Source organism: Ochotona curzoniae, unplaced genomic scaffold (genome assembly GCF_017591425.1).
Source record: "Ochotona curzoniae isolate NIBS_2020 unplaced genomic scaffold, NIBS_Ocur_1.0 contig_605, whole genome shotgun sequence".
NCBI classification, from domain to species: domain Eukaryota; kingdom Metazoa; phylum Chordata; class Mammalia; order Lagomorpha; family Ochotonidae; genus Ochotona; species Ochotona curzoniae.
The window spans coordinates 5,250,587-5,278,253 of NW_024466491.1; the positions used below are offsets into that span (position 1 = coordinate 5,250,587).

The 27,667-nt window shown below is 59.5% G+C and overlaps 3 protein-coding genes across 3 annotated transcripts in view; all 3 read right to left on the reverse strand.

The window, feature by feature from the left end:
* The window catches only part of LOC121163398 (coiled-coil domain-containing protein 130-like), a 469,842-nt gene extending 456,099 nt beyond the window's left edge, over window positions 1–13,743 (reverse strand). Inside the window, exons 1-6 of the mRNA XM_040990950.1 lie at window positions 13,696–13,743; window positions 13,088–13,170; window positions 11,886–11,941; window positions 11,176–11,233; window positions 10,066–10,208; window positions 9,814–9,979 (exon numbers count right to left, since the gene is read on the reverse strand). Of these exons, the coding sequence (XP_040846884.1) occupies window positions 9,814–9,979; window positions 10,066–10,208; window positions 11,176–11,233; window positions 11,886–11,934 (416 nt within the window). The 5' untranslated portion in view covers window positions 11,935–11,941; window positions 13,088–13,170; window positions 13,696–13,743. The remainder of the gene's footprint in view (window positions 1–9,813; window positions 9,980–10,065; window positions 10,209–11,175; window positions 11,234–11,885; window positions 11,942–13,087; window positions 13,171–13,695) is intronic.
* Window positions 13,744–20,369: 6,626 nt separating this feature from the next.
* Window positions 20,370–24,756, reverse strand: TMEM221 (transmembrane protein 221). Its single transcript, XM_040990914.1, has 3 exons — window positions 24,341–24,756; window positions 22,674–22,759; window positions 20,370–20,851 (listed from the first exon to the last, which is right to left on the reverse strand). The coding sequence occupies exons 1-3, from the start codon at window positions 24,649–24,651 to the stop codon at window positions 20,406–20,408; spliced, it is 843 nt and encodes a 280-aa protein (XP_040846848.1). The 5' UTR covers window positions 24,652–24,756; the 3' UTR covers window positions 20,370–20,405.
* A 1,105-nt stretch (window positions 24,757–25,861) lies between these two features.
* NXNL1 (nucleoredoxin like 1) lies at window positions 25,862–27,022 on the reverse strand. Its single transcript, XM_040990252.1, has 2 exons — window positions 26,697–27,022; window positions 25,862–26,180 (listed from the first exon to the last, which is right to left on the reverse strand). Exons 1-2 carry the CDS (start codon window positions 27,020–27,022, stop codon window positions 25,862–25,864), a joined length of 645 nt encoding a protein of 214 aa, XP_040846186.1.
* Between the last annotated feature and the right edge of the window lie 645 nt (window positions 27,023–27,667).

Below are 27,667 nucleotides of genomic sequence, written 5' to 3' on the forward strand. Positions count from 1 at the left end.
TTCTCTGCACACCCCTCCTAAAACTGTTTCTCACCTCGATTGTTGAATTGTCATTGAAATAGTCACAGAAAGTTGATAAGGCCTTGCATCCAATTTTGACATATCGGTCGCTCCATACTGTGTCAATTTATCTCTTACTGTTATATATTGTTGCTGATGTCATGTTGGGGCTTTTAATTGACTGGGATTTTGCTTTGTTGGCTTTGCCTTTGGACCGGGGAGGGTCTCCCTAAGAAGCCACTGAACTTGACCAGACAGTAATATGCTGGACTGTATGCTTGGTGTATGCTTGCAATGAAGGGATCTCAACTAAACTTGAACTGTGGTTACGGAACGGGGGGTTTGGGGGAGGAACCCACCATGGGGGGAGAGTTAGGGGAGGGGTGGGGGGAATCCCTGTGCTTATAGAACTGTGTCACATAATATAATGTAATTAAAAAAAAATGTCCTGGGACGCCCGACTCTGGTGGACCCCCAGTCCACAGCACCCCCTCCCCAGTGTCCCCTGACCGTGGTGGTGCCCCAGTTCACTGCTCCCCCAGACCGCGGGGCGGAACAGCCTGGTTTATTGTTGGGGTGCAGGTACAGGCAGGACGGCCGCCTAGGCGCAGCTCCACGGCCAGGCTGAGGCAACCCACCAGGGCGATGGCTGGGGCGCCGCGCACCTGCCGGGGCCAACAGAGATGCGGTGGGCTTGCGCGTCGGTCCCTTCTCCTCCCCGCCGCCGCCACCGTGCGCGCCCAGGCCGCGCCGCTCCCACCTTCATGGCGCGGATGACCTCCCAGGCCTGCTGCACCGACTCCACCGCCTCGTAGCGGCTCTGCCCCGGCAGCAGCAGCTGGTCCAGGATGTGCAGCGAGCCCCGGGAGGAGCGGATGGCTTCCAGCGCCATGGCCTCGGTAGCCGCCGTGCGCGCTCAGCCGCCTTCCGCAGCGCGTGCGCCCGGGACGCACGGGAACGGGGCGGGACCAGGTCTCTGGGCGGGGAAAGCTCCGAAGCCGGACGCACAGGCGCGCAGCAGCCCTAGAACTGGGTGTGTGGGAATCACACAGCCTGCTTCTCCCAAATCCCAGGAGGCCAGCCTGAAGGCGCTGGCGCAGGGAACCTCCGGCCGCTGCATCCCGTGGCTGGCAGAGGGGCCTGCGCCAGCTTCCACCTGCTAGAGGGTCTTGGCAAACTCGAGCACCGTCTGACTCCGGGGGCAGGGGGTACTCTCCGTTGTCCCCCCTCTGTATTTTTAAATGCCCACTCCTGCCCCAGGGCTGAGACAGGCATACTACGGGGTGGTTCTCACCCGTGTTTTTATTTCTGCAAAGGCAGCGACGACGCCCTTGCAGAGTCCACTCCCCACGGACTTGGGGGACTCAGGAGAGGTCCACGCCAGTGCCTTGAGGGCAGGTCCCATCCCGCGGCCCTTCATCCCCACCCCTCCCTGCTCAGCCTGTGCAGCTCACCCCGGATCCCAGGCCAAACCCCAGAAACCCACGGCACTCCGCCCTCTGCTGGACATTCCCAGGAACTGCCGATGCCGAGATGCATCACTGACCATGGCTGACCACCGCTGACCACGGCTCACAGCCGCCCTCTGCTGGACATTCTCGGGAACTGCTGATGCCGAGATGCAGCCCAGGCCCAGCAGGAGAGAAGATGCTGAGATGGACTTGGCGGTGGGGTGGCAAGAGGCAGGCGTGGGGCCAGCTGGGGCGCAGCAGGACGGCTGCAGGGTTGAGGGCAGAGCTCCAGGAACTTGAACATGGCCGTGCCAGTCCCTGAGCTGGGGCATTCTGGATGGCTATGGGAACAGCCCTAGGTGCTCCACTGCCACCCAGCTCCCTGCCTGTGGCCTGGGAAAGCAGTGGAGGACGGCCCAAGGCCTTGGGACCCTGCACCTGCGTGGGAGACCCGGAACAGTCTCTTGGGCAGCTCAGCTCCCACTGTGGCCACTTGGGGGGGTGAACCAGCGTGTGGAAGATCTTCCTCTCTGTGTATCTGACTTTGCAATAAAAATAAAACTTGGGCCCGGCGCGGTGGCACACAGACGGAAGATCTTCCTCTCTGTCTCTCCTCTCTATCTCTCCTCTCTGCATATCTGCTTTTCCAATAAAATAAATCTTAAAAAAAAATAAAACTTAAAAAGTCCAGGGGTCCCCCTGCCTCCCCAACACACACACACACATGCACACTCTCGGATATGCAGAGAACAAGGCTTGATCAGCATGGACTCACACACACCTTACTAGTTAGGACACGGGCAGTAAGTACTCCTCACCAAGGTATGCAAGATTTCTCTGCACACCCCTCCTAAAACTGTTTCTCACCTCGATTGTTGAATTGTCATTGAAATAGTCACAGAAAGTTGATAAGGCCTTGCATCCAATTTTGACATATCGGTCGCTCCATACTGTGTCAATTTATCTCTTACTGTTATATATTGTTGCTGATGTCATGTTGGGGCTTTTAATTGACTGGGATTTTGCTTTGTTGGCTTTGCCTTTGGACCGGGGAGGGTCTCCCTAAGAAGCCACTGAACTTGACCAGACAGTAATATGCTGGACTGTATGCTTGGTGTATGCTTGCAATGAAGGGATCTCAACTAAACTTGAACTGTGGTTACGGAACGGGGGGTTTGGGGGAGGAACCCACCATGGGGGGAGAGTTAGGGGAGGGGTGGGGGGAATCCCTGTGCTTATAGAACTGTGTCACATAATATAATGTAATTAAAAAAAAATGTCCTGGGACGCCCGACTCTGGTGGACCCCCAGTCCACAGCACCCCCTCCCCAGTGTCCCCTGACCGTGGTGGTGCCCCAGTTCACTGCTCCCCCAGACCGCGGGGCGGAACAGCCTGGTTTATTGTTGGGGTGCAGGTACAGGCAGGACGGCCGCCTAGGCGCAGCTCCACGGCCAGGCTGAGGCAACCCACCAGGGCGATGGCTGGGGCGCCGCGCACCTGCCGGGGCCAACAGAGATGCGGTGGGCTTGCGCGTCGGTCCCTTCTCCTCCCCGCCGCCGCCACCGTGCGCGCCCAGGCCGCGCCGCTCCCACCTTCATGGCGCGGATGACCTCCCAGGCCTGCTGCACCGACTCCACCGCCTCGTAGCGGCTCTGCCCCGGCAGCAGCAGCTGGTCCAGGATGTGCAGCGAGCCCCGGGAGGAGCGGATGGCTTCCAGCGCCATGGCCTCGGTAGCCGCCGTGCGCGCTCAGCCGCCTTCCGCAGCGCGTGCGCCCGGGACGCACGGGAACGGGGCGGGACCAGGTCTCTGGGCGGGGAAAGCTCCGAAGCCGGACGCACAGGCGCGCAGCAGCCCTAGAACTGGGTGTGTGGGAATCACACAGCCTGCTTCTCCCAAATCCCAGGAGGCCAGCCTGAAGGCGCTGGCGCAGGGAACCTCCGGCCGCTGCATCCCGTGGCTGGCAGAGGGGCCTGCGCCAGCTTCCACCTGCTAGAGGGTCTTGGCAAACTCGAGCACCGTCTGACTCCGGGGGCAGGGGGTACTCTCCGTTGTCCCCCCTCTGTATTTTTAAATGCCCACTCCTGCCCCAGGGCTGAGACAGGCATACTACGGGGTGGTTCTCACCCGTGTTTTTATTTCTGCAAAGGCAGCGACGACGCCCTTGCAGAGTCCACTCCCCACGGACTTGGGGGACTCAGGAGAGGTCCACGCCAGTGCCTTGAGGGCAGGTCCCATCCCGCGGCCCTTCATCCCCACCCCTCCCTGCTCAGCCTGTGCAGCTCACCCCGGATCCCAGGCCAAACCCCAGAAACCCACGGCACTCCGCCCTCTGCTGGACATTCCCAGGAACTGCCGATGCCGAGATGCATCACTGACCATGGCTGACCACCGCTGACCACGGCTCACAGCCGCCCTCTGCTGGACATTCTCGGGAACTGCTGATGCCGAGATGCAGCCCAGGCCCAGCAGGAGAGAAGATGCTGAGATGGACTTGGCGGTGGGGTGGCAAGAGGCAGGCGTGGGGCCAGCTGGGGCGCAGCAGGACGGCTGCAGGGTTGAGGGCAGAGCTCCAGGAACTTGAACATGGCCGTGCCAGTCCCTGAGCTGGGGCATTCTGGATGGCTATGGGAACAGCCCTAGGTGCTCCACTGCCACCCAGCTCCCTGCCTGTGGCCTGGGAAAGCAGTGGAGGACGGCCCAAGGCCTTGGGACCCTGCACCTGCGTGGGAGACCCGGAACAGTCTCTTGGGCAGCTCAGCTCCCACTGTGGCCACTTGGGGGGGTGAACCAGCGTGTGGAAGATCTTCCTCTCTGTGTATCTGACTTTGCAATAAAAATAAAACTTGGGCCCGGCGCGGTGGCACACAGACGGAAGATCTTCCTCTCTGTCTCTCCTCTCTATCTCTCCTCTCTGCATATCTGCTTTTCCAATAAAATAAATCTTAAAAAAAAATAAAACTTAAAAAGTCCAGGGGTCCCCCTGCCTCCCCAACACACACACACACATGCACACTCTCGGATATGCAGAGAACAAGGCTTGATCAGCATGGACTCACACACACCTTACTAGTTAGGACACGGGCAGTAAGTACTCCTCACCAAGGTATGCAAGATTTCTCTGCACACCCCTCCTAAAACTGTTTCTCACCTCGATTGTTGAATTGTCATTGAAATAGTCACAGAAAGTTGATAAGGCCTTGCATCCAATTTTGACATATCGGTCGCTCCATACTGTGTCAATTTATCTCTTACTGTTATATATTGTTGCTGATGTCATGTTGGGGCTTTTAATTGACTGGGATTTTGCTTTGTTGGCTTTGCCTTTGGACCGGGGAGGGTCTCCCTAAGAAGCCACTGAACTTGACCAGACAGTAATATGCTGGACTGTATGCTTGGTGTATGCTTGCAATGAAGGGATCTCAACTAAACTTGAACTGTGGTTACGGAACGGGGGGTTTGGGGGAGGAACCCACCATGGGGGGAGAGTTAGGGGAGGGGTGGGGGGAATCCCTGTGCTTATAGAACTGTGTCACATAATATAATGTAATTAAAAAAAAATGTCCTGGGACGCCCGACTCTGGTGGACCCCCAGTCCACAGCACCCCCTCCCCAGTGTCCCCTGACCGTGGTGGTGCCCCAGTTCACTGCTCCCCCAGACCGCGGGGCGGAACAGCCTGGTTTATTGTTGGGGTGCAGGTACAGGCAGGACGGCCGCCTAGGCGCAGCTCCACGGCCAGGCTGAGGCAACCCACCAGGGCGATGGCTGGGGCGCCGCGCACCTGCCGGGGCCAACAGAGATGCGGTGGGCTTGCGCGTCGGTCCCTTCTCCTCCCCGCCGCCGCCACCGTGCGCGCCCAGGCCGCGCCGCTCCCACCTTCATGGCGCGGATGACCTCCCAGGCCTGCTGCACCGACTCCACCGCCTCGTAGCGGCTCTGCCCCGGCAGCAGCAGCTGGTCCAGGATGTGCAGCGAGCCCCGGGAGGAGCGGATGGCTTCCAGCGCCATGGCCTCGGTAGCCGCCGTGCGCGCTCAGCCGCCTTCCGCAGCGCGTGCGCCCGGGACGCACGGGAACGGGGCGGGACCAGGTCTCTGGGCGGGGAAAGCTCCGAAGCCGGACGCACAGGCGCGCAGCAGCCCTAGAACTGGGTGTGTGGGAATCACACAGCCTGCTTCTCCCAAATCCCAGGAGGCCAGCCTGAAGGCGCTGGCGCAGGGAACCTCCGGCCGCTGCATCCCGTGGCTGGCAGAGGGGCCTGCGCCAGCTTCCACCTGCTAGAGGGTCTTGGCAAACTCGAGCACCGTCTGACTCCGGGGGCAGGGGGTACTCTCCGTTGTCCCCCCTCTGTATTTTTAAATGCCCACTCCTGCCCCAGGGCTGAGACAGGCATACTACGGGGTGGTTCTCACCCGTGTTTTTATTTCTGCAAAGGCAGCGACGACGCCCTTGCAGAGTCCACTCCCCACGGACTTGGGGGACTCAGGAGAGGTCCACGCCAGTGCCTTGAGGGCAGGTCCCATCCCGCGGCCCTTCATCCCCACCCCTCCCTGCTCAGCCTGTGCAGCTCACCCCGGATCCCAGGCCAAACCCCAGAAACCCACGGCACTCCGCCCTCTGCTGGACATTCCCAGGAACTGCCGATGCCGAGATGCATCACTGACCATGGCTGACCACCGCTGACCACGGCTCACAGCCGCCCTCTGCTGGACATTCTCGGGAACTGCTGATGCCGAGATGCAGCCCAGGCCCAGCAGGAGAGAAGATGCTGAGATGGACTTGGCGGTGGGGTGGCAAGAGGCAGGCGTGGGGCCAGCTGGGGCGCAGCAGGACGGCTGCAGGGTTGAGGGCAGAGCTCCAGGAACTTGAACATGGCCGTGCCAGTCCCTGAGCTGGGGCATTCTGGATGGCTATGGGAACAGCCCTAGGTGCTCCACTGCCACCCAGCTCCCTGCCTGTGGCCTGGGAAAGCAGTGGAGGACGGCCCAAGGCCTTGGGACCCTGCACCTGCGTGGGAGACCCGGAACAGTCTCTTGGGCAGCTCAGCTCCCACTGTGGCCACTTGGGGGGGTGAACCAGCGTGTGGAAGATCTTCCTCTCTGTGTATCTGACTTTGCAATAAAAATAAAACTTGGGCCCGGCGCGGTGGCACACAGACGGAAGATCTTCCTCTCTGTCTCTCCTCTCTATCTCTCCTCTCTGCATATCTGCTTTTCCAATAAAATAAATCTTAAAAAAAAATAAAACTTAAAAAGTCCAGGGGTCCCCCTGCCTCCCCAACACACACACACACATGCACACTCTCGGATATGCAGAGAACAAGGCTTGATCAGCATGGACTCACACACACCTTACTAGTTAGGACACGGGCAGTAAGTACTCCTCACCAAGGTATGCAAGATTTCTCTGCACACCCCTCCTAAAACTGTTTCTCACCTCGATTGTTGAATTGTCATTGAAATAGTCACAGAAAGTTGATAAGGCCTTGCATCCAATTTTGACATATCGGTCGCTCCATACTGTGTCAATTTATCTCTTACTGTTATATATTGTTGCTGATGTCATGTTGGGGCTTTTAATTGACTGGGATTTTGCTTTGTTGGCTTTGCCTTTGGACCGGGGAGGGTCTCCCTAAGAAGCCACTGAACTTGACCAGACAGTAATATGCTGGACTGTATGCTTGGTGTATGCTTGCAATGAAGGGATCTCAACTAAACTTGAACTGTGGTTACGGAACGGGGGGTTTGGGGGAGGAACCCACCATGGGGGGAGAGTTAGGGGAGGGGTGGGGGGAATCCCTGTGCTTATAGAACTGTGTCACATAATATAATGTAATTAAAAAAAAATGTCCTGGGACGCCCGACCCTGGTGGACCCCCAGTCCACAGCACCCCCTCCCCAGTGTCCCCTGACCGTGGTGGTGCCCCAGTTCACTGCTCCCCCAGACCGCGGGGCGGAACAGCCTGGTTTATTGTTGGGGTGCAGGTACAGGCAGGACGGCCGCCTAGGCGCAGCTCCACGGCCAGGCTGAGGCAACCCACCAGGGCGATGGCTGGGGCGCCGCGCACCTGCCGGGGCCAACAGAGATGCGGTGGGCTTGCGCGTCGGTCCCTTCTCCTCCCCGCCGCCGCCACCGTGCGCGCCTAGGCCGCGCCGCTCCCACCTTCATGGCGCGGATGACCTCCCAGGCCTGCTGCACCGACTCCACCGCCTCGTAGCGGCTCTGCCCCGGCAGCAGCAGCTGGTCCAGGATGTGCAGCGAGCCCCGGGAGGAGCGGATGGCTTCCAGCGCCATGGCCTCGGTAGCCGCCGTGCGCGCTCAGCCGCCTTCCGCAGCGCGTGCGCCCGGGACGCACGGGAACGGGGCGGGACCAGGTCTCTGGGCGGGGAAAGCTCCGGAGCCGGACGCACAGGCGCGCAGCAGCCCTAGAACTGGGTGTGTGGGAATCACACAGCCTGCTTCTCCCAAATCCCAGGAGGCCAGCCTGAAGGCGCTGGCGCAGGGAACCTCCGGCCGCTGCATCCCGTGGCTGGCAGAGGGGCCTGCGCCAGCTTCCACCTGCCAGAGGGTCTTGGCAAACTCGAGCACCGTCTGACTCCGGGGAAAGGGGGCAGGGGGTACTCTCCGTTGTCCCCCCTCTGTATTTTTAAATGCCACTCCCGCCCCAGGGCTGAGACAGGCATACTACGGGGTGGTTCTCAGTCTGGGGTGGCATCCGAGTTCCGCTGTGGGAGATGTGGGGGTCCCGGGGGCGGCCTGCTCCCCTCCATCAGCATTTAGAGCATGGCCCTTCACTTGACACAGGACCAAGTCTGCTGTAGCAGCCTGGCATGTGTAAGTCACCCTAGGATGCTCCCCCAGTGGTGACGCCACCCCAGGGTGTGACAGGACGCAGGGGGAACATGTCTCCATCAGGGCTTACAGGACTGTGCTGGGGCTCCCTGGGGACACTGGGGCCCCAGCCGGTGGACGGAGGGACAGCGTGAAGGGGGTGGCATGACTCGGGGCTGGTGGCTGTGGGAGCGTCAGTGGGGGTCTCCCCGTGAGTGAGGGAACTGCTTCGGGGTGGTGGGCACAGCGTGTGCCCTGAGCCCATCACGGAGAGACACCTGCCGGGTTGGGAGTGGTGTGGGCGAGGGTGGCAGGGCCAAGGGGGCAGCCCGCTGACCATGGCTCACAGCCGCCCTCTGCTGGACATTCCCAGGAACTGCTGATGCCGAGATGCATCACTGACCAGGGCTGACCATGGCTCACAGCCGCCCTCTGCTGGCCATTCCCAGGAACTGCTGATACCGAGATGCATCACTGACCAGGGCTGACCATGGCTCACAGCCGCCCTCTGCTGGACATTCCCAGGAACTGCTGATACCGAGATGCATCACTGACCATGGCTGACCACAGCTGACCACGGCTCACAGCCGCCCTCTGCTGGCCATTCCCGGGAACTGCCGATGCCGAGATGCATCACTGACCAGGGCTGACCACCGCTGACCATGGCTCACAGCCGCCCTCTGCTGGCCATTCCCAGGAACTGCTGATGCCGAGATGCATCACTGACCAGGGCTGACCAGGGCTGACCATGGCTCACAGCCGCCCTCTGCTGGACATTCCCAGGAACTGCTGATGCCGAGATGCATCACTGACCACCGCTGACCACTGCTGACCATGGCTCACAGCCGCCTTCTGCTGGACATTCCCTGGAACTGCTGATGCCGAGATGCAGCCCAGGCCCAGCAGGAGAGAAGATGCTGAGATGGACTTGGCGGTGTGGTGGCAGGAGGCAGGTGTGGGGCCAGCTGGGGCGCAGCAGGACGGCTGCAGGGTTGAGGGCAGAGCTCCAGGAACTTGAACATGGCCGTGCCAGTCCCTGAGCTGGGGCATTCTGGATGGCTATGGGAACAGCCCCAGGTGCTCCACTGCCACCCAGCTCCCTGCCTGCGGCCTGGGAAAGCAGTGGAGGACGGCCCAAAGCCTTGGGACCCTGCACCTGCTTGGGAGACCCTGAAGAGGCTCCTGGCTCCTGGCTTTGGACTGGCTCAGCTGTGGCTGTTGCCGCCACTTGGGGAGTGAACCAGTGGATGGAAGATCTGTTTGTGTCTCCTTCTCTTTGTAGATCTGACTTTCCAACAAACCAATAGAAAAAAATCTTAAAATGAATAAGTAATTGAAAGAAGATCTGACTTTGGGTCCTGACTCCAGCCCTGGGGAGGCTGCTCAAGGACATGAGGCCCTGCTGTCTGTGTGGGAGACCCTGATGGAGGCCCTGGAGGCCTGGCTTCTGTGGGCACTGCCGGGCATGGACAGAGCAGGGCAAGGAAGTACCCTTCTCTCTGCTGCCCTCCCCTCCCCTGCTCATCCGGAACTTGCGGCGCAGCAGGCTGTTGAGTGCGAAGTCGTCCTTCCAGGCGTTCTGGGCCTCCTGGATGTCGCTGAGGGTCGGCATGGCCTTCCTGAGCACCGAGCGGTCGGCCTCCCCGTGCTCCAGGCGGAACATGGCGTCCGTCTCCAGCTTCTGCTTCTTCTCGTGTTCTGGGGGAGATGTGGGGCTCAGCCGGGCCTGGGCGCGGCTGGCGGCAGGTGATCCGAAGAGGGCCCGGCACAGGGCCTGTACTCACCCGTGGTCAGCACCTGCTCGTTGTCCTCCATGTCCCAGCGCTCCTCCTTGCGCTGGGCACCGCTCACGATCACGTAGTCGCAGTTGGCGGGATCTGTCTGTATCTCGATGTAGTTGACGCACAGGTGACATTTCATCCGGAACCTGGCGGGGGGAGAGTCGGGGTGGCCATCACACCTGCCCGTGGCTAATACGCATGGGGCAGTCCACCTCCTGATTCCCTGCTTCCTGCATGGCCCCGGGAGGCAGCAGGGAAGGCGTGGGGAGGCCTGGGTCGCGCCCGGGCCCAGTCCCGGCTGTCTCAGGCCTTTAGGAAGTAAATCAGGAATTGGGATTGCTCTTCATACCTGTGGGGTGCAGGGATCTGTTCCTCGGGGGAAGCTGGCTGGGGCATGTGGGGGCGCAGACACGCTAAGCCTGATCTTCCCTCCCTCAGCGAGGCTGAGGTTGGCTCGTTTGTTCATCTCCCTGTTTGTCTACTCAGCTACCCCTTTCACTCATTCCTTCAGCTGTCCACACGTCCCTTCATCCATTCAATCCTCCACGTAGCAACTCCTTGTCCCTTTGTTCACGTCTGCATGTCTCCACCTGCCTCTTCACTCGTTCACTCACTCAGGGGAGGCTCATCCACTCACACATTCAGGCATTCTCGGTGTCCGCATCCCACAGCGTGGTCCATGAGAGAGAGGCTGTGCCAGGCCCCTTGCCCTGCCGGGGCCTCCTTTGGGTGCCAGGGGGAGCCCAGCACGGCATCAGGTAGGGGATGGGCGGCCACGCAGTGTCAGATGGCGAGTGTTCCTTCAGAGGAGGCCTTTGGGCAGGGGGACTGGAGTGCCAAGGCTAAGCACTGAATCTCAGAGGCTTTATGGGGGGTGTCTGCAGGAGAGCAGGGGCCCCCCAGGGTGGCAGCAGGATGGGGTGCACGCGGGAGCAGGAGCCCAAAGGGTCAGGCATGTTCACAGGGCACCAGCAGCCCTGGATGGCTCTGGGCGGCAAGGCATGGCCTCGGGGGCAGGAGGGGAGGCAGACAGTCCAGGACACCTTCCAGAACAATCCTTAGGCACTGGTGGACTAACTCCCTCATGCCCTGCCCACCCCCAGGCTGCCCTACCTGTAGATGGGGGTCGTGTAGTAGTTGCCCACCTTCTTCTCTGCATTGTAACGAACACCTGGTGGGGAGGGGGTGCAAGGTCAGCATGGGACCCCCTCCACCTTGCCCTGGGTGGAAGAGGGCAGGCCAGGGCAGTATTTCACCACGGGGAGGGGTACCAGGCACAGCAAATGAGTCTGAGATGGACCTGCCACCTGCTGGTCACTCTCCGGGTGCTACAATGGCCGAGTATGGGCCAGGCGTGAGTCAGGAGCCAGGGTCACCGTCCGGGTCTCCCGCCCAAGCACCTGCAGTCTTCCCAGGTGCCCTAGGGCCAGATTCCTAACCACGTGGCACCTTGGGTGACCCTCCCATGCCTGGTGGGAGTGGCAGTCCCCAGAGCCCTGCCTCCTTAGGGGGCTCAATGTTTGAGACACTGCGTGGGCAGGGCCTGCTACCGTAGGCACAGCAGGTAGCACACCAGCGGGGCTGGCATCCCCTGCAGGAGTGCCAAGGTTCCACAGCTGTGCAGCTCCCTGCGAGCATGCTGGGCATGCAGCAGGACAGCCCGAGTGCCTGGCTCCTGCCACCCACAAGGGGGACCCGGCTGGAGCTGCGGGCAGGGCTGGGGAGGCCATCCGGGAGGTGAGCCAGCAGATGGACATGTTCCGTGCCCTCCCTGTCATTCTGCTCTGCCCTCCCTCCCTGCCTCCCGCCCCCGCGGGGCTCACCCATGCCGATGTGGTTCTTACAGCCGTCGCACCAGATGTTGTATGGCATCTCAAACCTGTACGAGAGGACACGCGCATGGGCAGCTGGTGGCTCCCGCACCCGCCCTCGGCCTGCGACCCCAGCGTGGGCAGGGCAGCAGACACCCCCTTGGGCAGAAGCCTAGAACCGCTGTGGCTCCCACACTTCCCCGTCAGCCAGCTGCTCCCATCGGCTGACCGAGATCTTGCGGGCTGGGTGGTCTCTCTCTCTCTTTCTGTCTGTCTCTCTCTCTCGGCTATAGGTCTGTCTTTCATGTGCCTTGCTCCCGACCCCACGCCACCCCCACGCGGTGCAGACACACTTCTGAGCAGTGGCAATGGACTGTGAGGAGCAGGTGACTGCTGGGTCGCTGCTAGCCACGTGCGACACCCGGATGGAGCTCCTGGCTCCCGGCTCCAGCCTGGGTGGGGCCCAGCCCTGGCTGCCGCTGGCACTTGGGGGAGTGACCCAGCACATGGCAGAGCTCGAGGGAGGTTTGACCCTCCGATGAGCGAAGCCGGGAAGGAATAGAATAAGAGTCATGGAGGTTGGGAGGTGTGAATGGCGTATGGGAGCTGCCTTCCTCTGTCCCCCCTGGAGGATGCTGGGGCGCTGGCCGGGATACGGGGGCGGGGTGGGGGATGGTGAGGAGGGGTACTCCAAGGGAAGCAGGAAAGGGGAAGCCGTCCGTCCTGGCTCCTGGCACCTCATGGCAGAGCCTTGGCAGCTTCCCTTCCCGCAGTGGGAATGCGGCCTGCTGTCCCTCAGCCCTGGATCCTGGAGAGGGGATGATGGAGCCAGGGCCTCCTGTTCCCCCAGTCCAGGGGGAGCCAGCACAGGCTGCCTGGCCACAGGAGAATCCCGCACACAGTAAAGCCTGCTGCTGGAGGTAAGGGTCCTTCAGGCCAGCTGGTCCCCAGCCGAGCGAGACAGGGAGAGAGAACCTTCCCTGGCCCGGGGATGCCCAGGCCAGGCCAACTCTGCTTGGTTCGATTTCCCTGGGCCATGACAGCACCTGCCACTTTTGCTATGTGATGGCAGTTGACAGCTGCATCGTGGCTGGATCACACACATCCCCTGCTCCCACAGGGGGGGCCAAGCTTCCCTGGCACCCCTGCGAGGTGGCATGCACGTGCGTGCGGGGCCGGGTGGGGGGCGTCCCCAGGCCGCCCCCGAGCCTTACCGAATGATGAGGATGCCTTGTGACAGCTTGCGGGCCCGCTCCCGGAGCGGGTGGCTCTTGTGGTAACGGTTGAGGGAGCCATGCTGTGCGGAGAGGAGGAAGAGGGAGGGGCGGGCGGGTCAGCACGGCCGAGGTGGGAGGCCCACCCTATCTAGATGCGCCCCCTAAGACCCCAAGACGTGTGGCATCCACCAGCGCCACTCCCCTGCCCCTGCCCGCCCCCGGCCCAGAGCCCTCACGGAGAGTCCCGGCCAGGCGGGTATGTGTGTGTGTGTGTGTGTGTGTGTGTGTGTGTGTCCCGAGGTACTGATGCCCGCCGTGTGTGTGTGTGTGTCCCGAGGTACTGATGCCTGCCGTGTGTGTGTGTGTGTGTGTGTGTGTGTGTGTGTGTCCCGAGGTACTGATGCCCGCCGTGTGTGTGTGTGTGTGTGTGTGTGTGTGTGTCCCGAGGTACTGATGCCTGCCGTGTGTGTGTGTGTGTGTGTGTCCCGAGGTACTGATGCCTGCCGTGTGTGTGTGTGTGTGTGTGTGTGTGTGTGTGTGTGTGTGTGTGTCCCGAGGTACTGATGCCCGGGGCTGGGAGGGGGAGGCTGCGGCCACTCGCTTACCTTTTCGGGGTCGAAATCCGGGGGGTAGTACTTGTTCACGCCTTTCCTTTCCCCCTGGAGGGTGTGAGAGAGAAGGGGGTGACTCAGGGAAGGCCACGGGGGACAGCACCTGCCCTGCGCCAGCACAGGAGTAATGGCTTCCCTCCCCCACAGCCCCCCAATCTCTCCACCCTGCGGCGGGCCCAGGTCATGGCCATGGACACAGAGGAAGCTGGGTTTGGGGGGGTGTTGGGGGCACTGACCATTTCCTGCCCTGTGATTGGCCCTTTGCCCTGATTGGTGTGCCTTGGTTCTCTTTAAGTTGATTGGTCAAGTTTGACAGTTAAGCGGGGGCTTGGCGGGGGAGGGGCTGGAGCGTAACGGATATAACGGTGATAACGGTCAACGGACAACGGTCACGACGGGACGGAGGAGCAGAATAAAAGCGCCTTGGAGACTCTCTCAAGTGTCGGGTGATTTCTTCCGCGGGACGGGAGGACCCCCGATATCTGGTACCGTGACTCGGATAGAATATACCTGGTGCTGTGACTCGGATAGAAGATAACTGGCGCTGTGAATCGATAGAAGTCAGCTGGTGAACGCCAGGAAGGTAAGCTGAGCAGATCGCTCAGGGAGCCGCTTAGAGCGGGGAATTAGTTTACAACTGAGCTTTTTGCTCAGGAAGCCGCAGCAGCGGGGGGGCCCATTTAGGCTGAGGTTTCAGGTTACCTCAGGGAGCCGCTGATAGCAGCGGGGACGTGCACGTCAAGTTCGCGGATTAGCGACGAGTCAAGTTCGCGGATTAGCGACGAGCCAAGTTCGCAGGGTAGCGACGAGTCAAGTTAGTCAAGTTCGCGGGTAGCGACCATTAAAGCTGGGTTTTGCGACTATTCAGATTCATTCACGGTCGCGGTTTGCCGTCATTCACGGTCGCGGTTTGCCATCATTCAGGATCGCGGTTTGCCGCCATTCACGATCGCGGTTTACCACCACTCACCATCGCGGTTTACTGCCACTCATGATCGTATTTAACACCCATTTACGATTGTTTACTGCCCATTCACGATCAATCGCGGTTTACCGCCATTCAGGATCGCAGTTTACCGCCATTCACGATCGCGGTTTACCGCCATTCACGATCGCAGTTTACCGCCATTCAGGATTGCGATCTAGCGCCCATTCAAGTTCGCGGTTAATGATCAATTTCGCCATTTGACAATCGGTCAAGTTTGCAGGTTAGTGGCGATCAGAGATGTTAAAAATATGGCCAATTTAACTTTTTCAGCGCACATACAGCCTTTATTACAGAAACTGCTGATGGTACTGTTGTTTTTGCAAACGGTGCAAAGGATGACCGTATGGTTTCTGGAGGAGGGCCTTTTGATCCTGCCACAATGGGAGCACTTAGGCAGAGACTTAGCTAGGGCAGAACGGCAGGAGCCCCTCTCTCCAGGAATGGTCAGGTTCTGGACATTGATTAAGTCTTGCCTGACAGATGGCACTGATAAATTCAGAGGACATATACAGGAAGGTGAGAAAGTCTTATGGAAACGCAAAAAAAAAAAAAAAAAAATCAGAATGGATGGTTTGAAGATCCTTAATGATTTCCAGCAGGTATTGGGGTATACTAATTGGATCCAACCATATTTTTGTATTATTAGACAATGCCAAAATTGTGTCCCATTTTTATCCCAGCCTTGCTTTGGGGTTAATCCCCGTGGTCTTATGCCTAATCATATATGGCAGATGGATGTTACCCATGTTCCCAGTTTTGGTCGCCTTTCTTTTGTTCATGTCTCTATTGATACCTGCTCTGGGGTTCTTTATGCCTCAGCTCATACAGGGGAAAAGGTTCAAGATGTTATATCTCACTGCCTTCAGGCTTTTGCAGCCTGGGGAGTCCCCCAGTGTTATAAGACTGATAATGGACCTGCCTATGCAGCCAAAGCATTTGATAAATTTTGTTCTGAATTTGCAATTAAACACTCTACTGGCATCCCATATAATCCCACAGGCCAGGCTGTGGTAGAGCGTGCCCATGCAACTCTCAAAGCATTATTAATAAAACAAAAAGGGGGAGTAGGAGCCACCCTATATCCCAAAAGTCCTAAACATCAATTGGCTTTAGTTACTTATATTTTTAACTTTTTGATTCTGGATTTGGATGGCCATTCTGCTGCCGAACGCCACACTGTTGGCGCAGGCCCCTGCAAAGATTGGGTGATGTGGAAGGATGTTTTAACAAAACAATGGATGGGCCCGCATCCTGTCTTACGACGGACGCGAGGAGCGGTTTGTGTTTTTCCGCAGGATTCTGATGGACCGGTGTGGGTGCCAGAACGTTTGACGCGAGTGATAAGAAAGCCGGAGCAAGATGAACCTGTGGACGTGGTGGATGCTGACCAGCCTGATGTTCATTCAGATACCGAGAGGAGACAACCAGAATCTCCAGCTAAAACTGCACCATAAAAGGTGTGCAGCAAATATTGACTCGCTGTCTAGGGCCTTGGAAATGGCCCCCAGAATAGACTGCTGTCAAAGTACTGTGACTCCTAGAAGAGTAGCACCTGATCTTGCTGTGACCAATTTATTTCCTACCTGTTCAAATTGTGCCTTTGTGGGGTATAACTATATATACGGTAACCCTGTTCAATCTGTTTCTGCTCAGTCTTGGAATGTCTGGGTACTTTGCACTAATAGGGGTGGGTGTTCAGATATATCAGCTTTTGCATTTATTGATAAGGTAGTGATAAGAAATTGTAATTATAGTAGTAGTAGTTCTAGAATATGGGAAGAAAATGTTAAAGTTAATTGCAGTTGTTATGTTATCTATAATGCTATTTATGTATGTGTACAAGCTCCATTTATGTTTATTGTTAATTGCTCTGTAGTTAAGTGAGCCCTTAACCAGTGTTGGAATGGCTCTGGCACTGTGGTGCTGGTACGCATTCCACAACTTATTTCCATCATATGGGGACCTCCTGTGTGCTTAGTCTACCTGGAATGTGTGTCACTCCCTCTATTGTCACCAATGGTTCCCGAGCACTGAATTTGTCCAGAGAATTATCCGCTACGCTATCCCCTAGTGGAAGCTGGTCCATACGACAAAAGTAGAGATTGCCACAGTAAAGCAATGGACAAATTGCATACTAAAGGATCTTTCCTTTGCACACCAATGGGCTGGTATAGTAGCCATGGGCCTTATATCATTCTTTGGGGTCTGTGGATGCTTCATCCTTGAGCACAGCGTCAGCAGCAGTAACAGCAGCTGCTAGTGCAAGCTGTGCTTGCCCTTCACAGCAGATAATCCCTAAAAGTCTGGCTAGGCATGCTGGACCGGTAGCCAGAGACGGGTAAGTATCCGATATGGCTTCACCAACCTAAGACAGGTGCCACGTTCCTAGCCACGTGGTTAGCCCATGATGGGTAAGGGGAGCCTGAACTCGGAACACCTAAGACAGGCACGGTCCCTTGCTTAATAAAACAAGAAGGGGGAGCTGTTGGGGGCACTGACCATTTCCTGCCCTGTGATTGGCCCTTTGCCCTGATTGGTGTGCCTTGGTTCTCTTTAAGTTGATTGGTCAAGTTTGACAGTTAAGCGGGGGGCTTGGCGGGGGAGGGGCTGGAGCGTAACGGATATAACGGTGATAACGGTCAACGGACAACGGTCACGACGGGACGGAGGAGCAGAATAAAAGCGCCTTGGAGACTCTCTCAAGTGTCGGGTGATTTCTTCCGCGGGACGGGAGGACCCCGGATAGGGGGGTGTCTGTGGTCTGAACAGGAAGCCAAGTAGCTCTGTCTGGAGGTTTGGAAAAGAAAAAAAACATCACTATTCCAGCTAGTGGGACACCCCAAGAGGAGACCCCAATTCTGCTCAAGGGCGCTACTGACACGCTGGCGTGAAAAGGAACATGGACAGGGCTGGCCCAGCCACGGGCAGGGTACCCTGCATTCGGTGTGGGCACTGGTTCTAATCCCGGCAGCCCCACTTCCCACCCAGCTCCCTGCCTGTGGCCTGGGAAAGCAGTGGAGGACGGCCCAAAGCCTTGGGACCCTGCACCCGAGTGGGAGACCCAGAAGAAGCTCCTGGCTCCTGGCTTCGGATCAGCTCAGCTCCGGCTGTTGTGGCCACTTGGGGAGTGAATCAGCAGATGGAAGATCTCTCTGTCTCTCCTTCTCTCTGTATATCTGCCTTTCCAATAAAAATAAATAAATCTTTTTTTTTTAAAGAAAGATGCTGGGTTCCTACAAAGTATTGATTTTTGTCTTCTTGAAGAGAGAGAGAGAGAGAGGTCTTCCACCTGCTAATACATGCCCCAGATTCCACAACAGCCATGGCTGGACCAGGAATTCCATCTGGGTCTCCGATGGGGGTGCATGGACCGAAGCATGTGGGGCGTGCCCTGCTGCCTCCCGGGGGGCGCCTGAGCAGGGAGCTGGATTGGAAGCTGCACCCGGGGCACCCTGCTACTGCCGCCGGACACCCCAAGTGTCCACTGTGGCGAGTGCTGCGCCCTTAGGGCCACCAGGTGGCGCTGCAGCACGAGTCCTGGGGCCAGGCGAGGACGAGCCAGCAGAGTGGTGGAGGAATGGACCCAGTGGGGCCAGCTGGGGACACGCGGCTGTCCACCCACAGTCCTGCCTTGGGGTGTCTTCCTTCGGCGCTGTCACAGCACCGTGAGATACACGTCAGGGTTACAGAGCTTGTCCATGGCAAAGAGGCCATCCCACCGGGTGGGGTGCAACTCTGGGTCCTATTAATACACCTGGAAGGCCCCAGGTAGTGTGGTCAGGAGAGAGAGATGGAGAGAAGCGAGAGGGGGGCTGGAGGGAGCCCCTGCCTCCTGGCTCCTGGTCCAGTCCTGGCCTGCTCCCCCAGGGCCCTCGATAAGCTAGGTGTCCTGCACCTGTTCCCGGCTGGGCCAGGGCCCGCCCAGACCCCGCCGGCGCTGGCCACAGCATCCGACCCCACCCCGGGGAGCCCAGGGCGCTTGCTGTCTCCAGCAGCTTTGCAGCTGGCCTGGATCGAGTGTCGGGGCATTTGTGTGTGGCCGGAGGGAGTGGGGCTCAGGGAGGGTGCAGGGTGGGGCGGAGAGGGGGACCTCGAGAATGGTGCTCATCTGGCCTTGCTCTCTGCCAGGCCCTCACCCTACGAGACGCCAAGCCCCGTCACACAGCCCTCTGCCACCCTCACCAGGCCTGGGACAGCTTTCAGCAAGGGCCGGGCTGGGCTGGGGTTCCCCATGAAGTCTTTCTGGGGGTGGTGGGAGGAGACAGAAGCTCCCTGAGTGACTGCTCCAGAGCTGGTGCCCCTGTGCCACTGTACAGCCTCAGTCTTCCACTCTGTTGCAATGGGAATGGGCAGGGAGGTGATCTGCCAGGGGGGCTGCGAGGTGGGTGTGTGTGTGTGTGCTGGTCTCCCCACCAACTGCGGATGACAGCCCAGAGCTTCCCTGACTTGTACTTGAACTTGGCCCAAGCGCAGACACCCCGACAAGGGCCCTTCTGTGCCGTGCTGTTGTTTTGTTAGGGTGTTTTTTTTTTTTTAAGAGGGAAAGAAAGCCCGTCATTGTTCCCTGATGTCGCTCCCAGGGCGTAAGGAGAGCCACACGGAAGGTCGGGGCGCGCCTTCCCGGGCCTCCCTCCAAGCTCCGGGGGTCAGGGGGCCCCTGAGAACCTGCTTTTGCCGGTGCCCCTGCCCCCTGTGCGGCCAACTTGCAGAATTCCGGAATGGGGACATTTAGAGCTGGGAGTTGGGAGGTGGCACGGCGTGTCTTTCTGGGGTGACGCTTGGGGACCAGTCCCACTCCCTGCCGGAAAAGGGGGTCCCCAGCTACTCAGGGGCTGAGGAATCTCCGATCCTGAATCCCTCTGGGCCCCAGGGGGAAGAGGGGGAATGCATGGCAGGATCCTGGGGTGAAGGTGCAGCCAAGCTGGACTTACCCTCAGCTAAGTTTATTTGCATGACACACGCTGGGGTTCGGGGAGCCCCCACCTCCATTGTCACACATGCCCCACCCTGGAAGTTGGGTGAGCACCATGCCCACCTCACTCCCCCAGCGCACGAGGTGCAGAGCAGGTCATTGGCCCCATGGCGTGCACACTCACAGGAGTGCTAGGGATGGGTGGCTTCTGGCCCCAGGGAGCAGACAAGCAGACCGTGGCAGAGTGTGGCTGCGGGGGGCCTCTGCCTGCCCCCCTTGTACTCCTGGGCAGCTCTGGGCTCGCACACGTGGGGTCTCCCGGGTCCACAGTCAGGGGCAGCAACAGCAAGGGGGTGCAGGCTTACGGGGCCCAGGCGGGAGTCTCCCTCGGCTCGGGCGCTCAGGACGGGGTGTCCTGGCCAGTCACTGCCTCTCCTGGGGCCTCTCCGTCTCCTCTGTAAAATGGACGGAGACGGCTTAGAGAATCAGGGCCTGTACCTCCCCTCCTCCTCCCCTCCCCGCCCCTCCAGGATCCCCCTCTACACCCCAGGTGTGTAGGGAGGTGGGTCGGGGCGCCATGGGCTTCTTTTCTGGCTAGAAGGGTGGAGACTTTCAGATGACCCAGGGCTGGAGCCCTGGTAGCCACTTTGGGACTGTGAGGCCATTTCAAGGACAAAAGCCGGGGCTGTTGTGACACTGGAGAGCAACCAAATCTTCCAGCTCTGGCTGCTGAGCTAGGACCTGTCTTTGTAGCAGCCTACTCTGGCCGCCCCACACCGCTTCTCTCTCCCCCAGCCCCCCGGCTCACACCAGCGTGGAGTCCTTGCCCCTGACCCCTGGCCGGTGACCCAACATGCTCTTCATCTCCTGGGTCACCCCGTCCCAGGGTCCCAGCCCAGCCGACAGCGTCCGGTGCACACGGGACACGGGGAGGCCGCTCTCCCGGCCTCCCCCGAGGGCAGCAGGTGCCGTGCCCGTGGCCAGGGGCTCCGAATAGGGCAGGTAGGGGGCTCGGCGGTGGCTACCCTGCGGGGGCTGAGCATGGGAGCTGGCTTTGGAGGTGTCGGTGCCAGAGCGAGCTAGCTCTTCTTCGAAGGCAGGTGGGGGCAAGCCATGGCGCGTGGCCCTGGCGGCGCGGAGCAGGGCGTGGGTCAGCACGGCCACCAGCGCCAGGGCTCCTGCAGCCAGGATGGAGGCGGCAGCAGCGCCCGTCTCTATTTCGAAGAGCAGGAGGGCGTAGATGGCCAGCGCTGGGGGAAGAAACGGCGGCCAGTGAGTTAGCCATCACGCATTTGCTAGAGTGGGGGCTTAGAGAGGTGTGCGGCTCCCCACAAAACCACACAGCTAGAGGTTGTGTGCTGTGTCATGGGGGGACACAGCAGAGACCCTCGCACCCCCGAGGGTGCCCAGAGCTGAGTCCTCATGGGGAAAAATGGTCCACCAGCCCCATCTCCCACCCTGCCACTCAACCCACCACCAGGACCCCCCTCTTGGACCACAGGGATGTGTTAATAACACCAGATTGGGCCAGTCATGCTGCTTCCCCTGGCCACCATGGGTACAGGAACACCACCTGACCCAGCTCAGCCAATCAGAGCGCAGCTGCTTCCCCTGGCAGTGATGGGTGCAGGAATACCACCTGACCCAGCTCAGCCTATCAGAAGCTGCCCTGGGATGTTGGCTTTCACCCTGGGGGGACAAGGGAATCTTGTGTGTGTTGGTTGTTCCCGCTGGGCAGTGGTTGGTCAGAGCCCAGCACTGACAGGTACGTTCTGGGATGCCTTGTCTGGCGTCTTTGGGGGTGGCCATGATGGTCAATGGCAGGTGTAAATGGGTGGGCAGCTGGATGGCAGGTGGGCTCCCCCGATACTGGGAATTCCTGGATACGATTATCTGCCATCTGCACTGCCACCCAGCCAGGGACGCTCAAGGCCCTTTATCCGCCTCCCGGCTAAAGGCTTTCACAAGGACCTGTGTCATGATTCTTGTGGCTCGGGGTGAACGCAGCATGAGCTGGGACATTCTCCCGTACTGAGTCATCTGCTCCAAAAACATGTGAGCGGGCAGGCAAGCGGCCTCTCCCTGGACAGCCCCTCGCCCCACTCTGGGTGAGCCTGCTCATGTTTTAAACAGGATCGAGTTCTTCCTTCCCTCCCCCACCCAGGGAGGAAGGCGGAATCTCCAAGTGTGTGTCAGCCCTGCCAAGTGCTTATAGAGAGAGGTGGCTTGGTCAGACAGGAGCCCACTCCCGAGACAGCGGAAGGACCAGATGGAGGGCCAGGACTGCACCATGGCACCTGGATCGAGCCTCACCTGAAGCCGACATTCTCCCGCACCCTGCACAATTTCAGATACACAACTTGCTGCACCGACTCTAATTCCAGAGTTATTAATGGGATGGAGGCTCATGTCCCCATTAAAAATAAGAATAATAAGGTCTTAAATACATCTTTCAAACATAGAGTTTTTGGAGCCAGTGCTGTGGTGCATTGGGTTAAGCCATCTCATACCAAAGCACTGGTTCTAATCCCGTATGGGCACTGGTTCCCATCCAGCTCCCTGCCTGTGGCCTGGGAAAGCAGTGGAGGACGGCCCACAGCCTTGGGACCCTGCACCCGCGTGGGAGACCCAGAAGAAGCTCCTGGCTCCTGGCTTTGGGTCGGCTCATCTCGGCCATTGTGTCCACTTGGGAAGTGAACCAGTAGATGGAAGATCTTTCTGTCTCTCCTTTTCTCTGTAAGTCTGCTTTCTTCATAAAAATAAATGAATCTTAAAAAAAAAAAACACCTGCTTTGGTTACAAATATACAAAGTGGCTTAGGAAAAACAAATCACGTTTTAAGTTAGAAACACAGTTTCAAGCAGAGTTTGGAGGGCTACTGTTTGTGGAACCCTCCTGGGGTCAGGTTCTCCCTCAACCCCACCATCTCCTCAGGACGAAGCCATCCCCTCAGGTGTCCTGTGAGGCACCGCGAAGCCAGGGCAGGTTGGCTGCATGGCTGAGCTGGGTGCAGCAACCCCGGCCACTGCCCCGCCCCACCCCACTCCCTCTGCCTGAGCCCTTCGCACACACCTGCCAGGTAGACGGAAACCCCACAGCAGAACAAGCCGAGGGCCACGTGTCTGAGCAGGCGGCAGTCGTAGAGGAACCAGTCGGACCTGGGAAGGAGGACAGCAGGTGGGCACAGAGCTAAGGATGGGGAGGGCAGGAAGGAGGGGGAGGGACGGAAGCCTGCGTGAGGCAGGAGCTAGGAGAGGGCCAACTTGTCACCTTCCCAAGCGGCAGCTCTTACATCCACCCACCCCCCACGTGACCATCTGTGCAATCTACTAAAACCCACCTGCTTTATGTGCGGCCACTTTTCCATGTCTTCCCACTCACCAACCACTCACCCATCCATCCATCCATCCACCCACCCACCCATCCATCCATCCATCCACCCACTCACCCATCCATCCATCCACCCACCCATCCATCCATCCACCCACCCGTCCATCCATCCACCCACCCATCCATCCACCCATCCATCCACCCATCCATTCGCTCTCATTCCATCTCCGCCCCATGCCTCCCTCCATCTGTCCTCCCTCTGTCCACCTCCCATCCTTCCACTCAGACCTCCAGCACCCACACAGCAGCCACAGTGGCGCATGCCCAGACACCCGGCTTCCATGAAGTCACAGAGCACAGCCTCTCTGGGAGATGAGCAGAAGAGTGCAGCTTGTGCCCTGGGGTAGTTATCTCCCAACAGGCACCAGCGTGTGACATCACACATCTGCTTGGCTTTTTTTGTTGCCTGTGACCCTGTATGACATCCCTGCTGGGCCCGGTACGATGACTCCTCCACCTTCAACAACCAGGATCCCGTATGGGCACTGGTTTGTGTCCCGGCTGCCCCACTTCCCATCCAGCTCCCTGTCTGTGGCCTGGGAAAGCAGTGGAGGACGGCCCAAAGCCTTGGGACCCTGCACCCGTGTGGGAGACCCTGAAGAGGCTCCTGGCTCCTGGCTTTGGATCAGCTCAGCTCTGGCCGTTGGGGCCTCTTGGGAAGTGAACCAGCAGATGGAAGATCGCTCTCCCTCTCTCTATACATCTTTTTTGCCTTTCCAATAAAAATAATTAAATCTTTAAAAAAAAAAAAAAGGACATTTCTGCTGCCCGGCATTGCCCCCCTCTCCCCGCCAAGCAGGTGCCCCACACCTGTCGCTGACTGAGCACACCTGCATTTCAGGGGCCTCTGAGTGCAGGGTGCAGGGTCTGGGCTGGGTCCGTGCCCAGGCCACCGAGTGCTGGGACACCTCCAAAGCTGCACCCCTGGGGAAGGACGCCCCAGCCCAAGCCAGGTCACAGGCTCAATTCCACCAGGATCAACTTCAAAGCCAGCTCACAATTGCCTTCCAAGTCAGAGAATCTGGAAAGTGTTTGTGCAGTTCACAGAGAAGCGGCTGGCGACGCCTCCTGCAGCCGGGGCGATGCAGGGTGGGACGCAAGGGACAGCAGGCAGGAGACAGGTGAGGTTCCCACAATGGCAAACCCAGAGCCTCTTTCCCAGCCTGCTTTCTCACACACAGACCCTGGCAACTGCTGTAACATGCAGAGCAAGGAGAGCTGGAGAGAGGAAGGGGCTAGGGAGGGTAGCTGTCCCCACCCCCTCCGCCCCACCCTGGAGGGTCCACAGAGGGGCTGCCCCGCCTTGTCCAGTCCAGGCCAAGGGAAGGCTTGGTGGGAAGGCTTCCTACCTGCTGGATCCGGGACCCCGTGCCATTTCAGCGCTCAGGTGGCCGCAGAGCGCGGCCAGCAACAGGCAGGTGAGGCCGAGGACCAGGGCGAGCGCAGCCAGCGCCGCAGCCAGCGGCAGCAGCGCCCCGGCCGCGTCCTCGAGCAGCCCTGGGCCGGGGTCCAGCAGCCGGGGTCCCCGAGGCCCCCACAGCTCGGCGCGCCCCGCCTGCAGCTGGAACAGCAGCTGCGCGCCCAGTGCCGCCAGCAGCGCGGCGGGGAGGCCCAGCAGGGTGAGCGCGGCCAGCACCCTGCCGCCGTAGGAGCGCTCCATGGCAGCAGGGGAGATGGGGGGCCCCCGTCGGAGGGAGCCCAGCAAGGCGCGCCAAGAGGGGCGCGGGTTCTGAGCCGGCAGGGTCTGGTTGGGGTGCAGAGGGGTGCGCGGGTAGCAGGGGCGGGGGACCCGGAGTGCGGAGCGGCCAAAACTTAAACCAAAACTTTTCCTCTCCTGGGGAACCCCGCGGGAGACGCCTCCGGATCAGCTGCGCTGCGAGGGGCGTGGGCTTCCGCAGGGAGGGTGTGGCCTCGGACAGGCTGGCTCCCCAAAACTTGCTCGGCGTGTCACCCAGAGCACCCCGGTTTCCTGTTGATTAAGGGGAAGAAACTGCAGGCAAGTTTGTTGTTTAAGATCTTTATTTGAGGCAGTGATGATGTTCCGTGCAGGGCTGCACTCCCCCCCACGCCTGCAGCAGCTCCAACCCGGCTAAGCAGGAGCCAGGAGCCTGGGACTCCAGCCGGAGCTCCCCTGTGGGGTGGCAGGGACCCCAGGATTTGACCCACAACTTCTGTCTCCCACACTGCAGCTCAGCAGGGAGCTGGATGAGAAAGGCAGGACTCGAATCCAGGGCACGGCGAACTTGGTTTTAAAAAAAAAAAAAAAAAAAACCTCATTTTGTTAATTGGCCCCAACCCAGTACCTTCACGATGCTGGTGCACCCAGAACCTGCCAATGCTTCCAGAATATTCTATGTGACCCCTCTCCTGCCAGACCCCACTCCAGCCATGGCCACTCAGCCTCCCCAGCAGGCACTCCACTGCATCCCGTTCTGCTCCGAACATGCTGTCCTGCCCACGGAATCCACGCTGCTGCGTGGCCGGACCCTGTCCCCCCAGCGTCAGGTGGCCAAGGTTCACCCAAGAGGGGACAGCAGGGGTGGGTGCTGCCTTTACACGGCTGATACTGCGCCGTGTGCGTGGGCACCCACGGCTCTGTGGGTGGACACTGAGGTCCTCTCTGCCTGTTCATGGACGGGTCAGTTTTGCATGTTTAGTCCCACCTCCTCGTGGGGCACGCTACCATACCCGGTGGCTAGGCAGGAGCCCTTAGAGCAATGCAAGCGGTTTGACCTGGGGGCGGTGGAGGAGCAAGCACCTACACTTTACTTGAAGACACTGTGGGCTCCCCAGCTTCTCCTCCCTCCCTTCCCAGGCCCCCCCGGGGGGACTCCACGACCCCAGATCCAGCTCGCCCCTCTCCAGGGCCATCAGAACAGGTCCCCGGGCGCGCCCTCCGCGCTGTGCTCCTCTTCCTCCCGCGCGCCCCGCGCGCCCCGCGGGCTCCGCTCCACGCGGTACTTGCAGCGGCGCAGCGGCTCGGTGAGGCTCCGGGGCGCCGGGTCGTCCAGGTCCTCGGGCGGCAGGAAGTTGCGGTCCAGCAGCTCCGAGGCCTCCTGCCAGTTGGCGAAGCAGGCCGGGCCCAGCCGCTGGATTTCGGCCGTGGCGTCACGCGTGAGCACGTCCCCGCTCGGCTTGAGCACCACCACGGCAGGCAGGCGCTCCACGTGGAACTGGCGGCCCAGGTCCCTGAGGGGGGCGGCAAAGGGACTCAGCGGCCGGCCCTGCACCCCTTGCACCGGGGAAGGACCCCAGTCTCCCAGCTATCTGATTGTTCTCGCACCCCAGGGCCTCGACCAGCCGGAGCGGCTGCCTGGGATGTGCACTTGAGCAGGTCTGTGTGCCTGCCATTGACACCCACCCAGGGGGCCTGGCCCCAGCCCCTGCTCATGCCCAGCCTGCGAGGCAACAGGAGACGGTGGTTGAGGTCCTGGGCAGGCACAAGGAAGACCCGGGCGGAGCCCCTGGCTCCTAGCTTTGGATCAGCTCAGCTCCAGCCGTTACAGCCACGAGGGGAGTGAACCAATGAACAGAAAATCTCTCTCTTCTCTCTGTATATCTGCCTTTCCAATAAAAATAAATAAACATCTAAAAACAAAAGAAGCCGTGTGCTAGCGTGGCTCCAGCTAGCTGTTTTATCACACCTGCCCGCCGGGACAGCCCCACCTCCAGGAAGCCCTGCGTCCTGTCCCGTGCCTCACTCACCTCCTCAGGTCATCTTCGAAGGGCAGGAAGAGCCACTTTTCGGGCATGTCCCTGAGGAATAGCTCTTGCTGCGCCTCCGTGCGGTCCTGGGACACGTAGACCAGGGCCAGCTGGGCGGCGCGCAGCACGTAGAACTCGTCGGTGAGGCGCACGAAGAAGTCCCGGAGCACGGGCGCGAAGGCCTGGCACTGCGGGCACGCGGCGGAGCCGAAGAAGAGCAGCAGCAGCCGGTTGTCCAGGCGCCGGCTGAGCTCGGCCTCCGTGTCCAGCGCGTCCTGCTCGCTGTTGTTCCGGAGGAGGACACGGCCGTAGAAGAGGGAGGCCATGGCCGGGCCCGGGGCTGACCCTGCACCTGCGCAGGGGAGTTTTCGGGAGGTCAGCTTAGGCTGTCACTAATCGGCTTAATTCCCAGCCAAGGACACAGGAGAGGCGGGAGGGGGCGGCCCCAGGTGGGGGACCTCCAAGTGTAGTAAATAAATAAATAAACAAAGCAGGCAAAACCTCAGTGTTGCTGTGGCATAGTAGGCTAAGCTGCTTACATCCCATAGGGGCTCAGGTTCAAGTCCCAGCTGCCCCACTTCCCATCCAGCTCCCTGCCTGTGGCCTGGGAAAGCAGTGGAGGACGGCCCACAGCCTTGGGACCCTGCACCCGCGTGGGAGACCCGGAAGAGGCTCCGGGCTTTGGATCAGCTCAGCTCCAGCCGTTGTGTCCCCTTGCGGAATGAATCAGCAGACAGAAGATCTTTCTCTCTGTCCTCTGTAACTCGGCCTTTCAAACAAAAATAAAATAGATCTTTTTATTAAAAAGTGCTTTATTTTAAAACGAGGGATAATAAATAAATGTTTCATTTTATGTTTAATATTCTTTACATAGCTGAGAGGGCTGCATGCCCACGTGGCCCTTGATTAGGGTGGCGAAGGTCAGATATGGAGAAAGGGGGGTGGGACACATTTTTCAAATGAATTTTTTT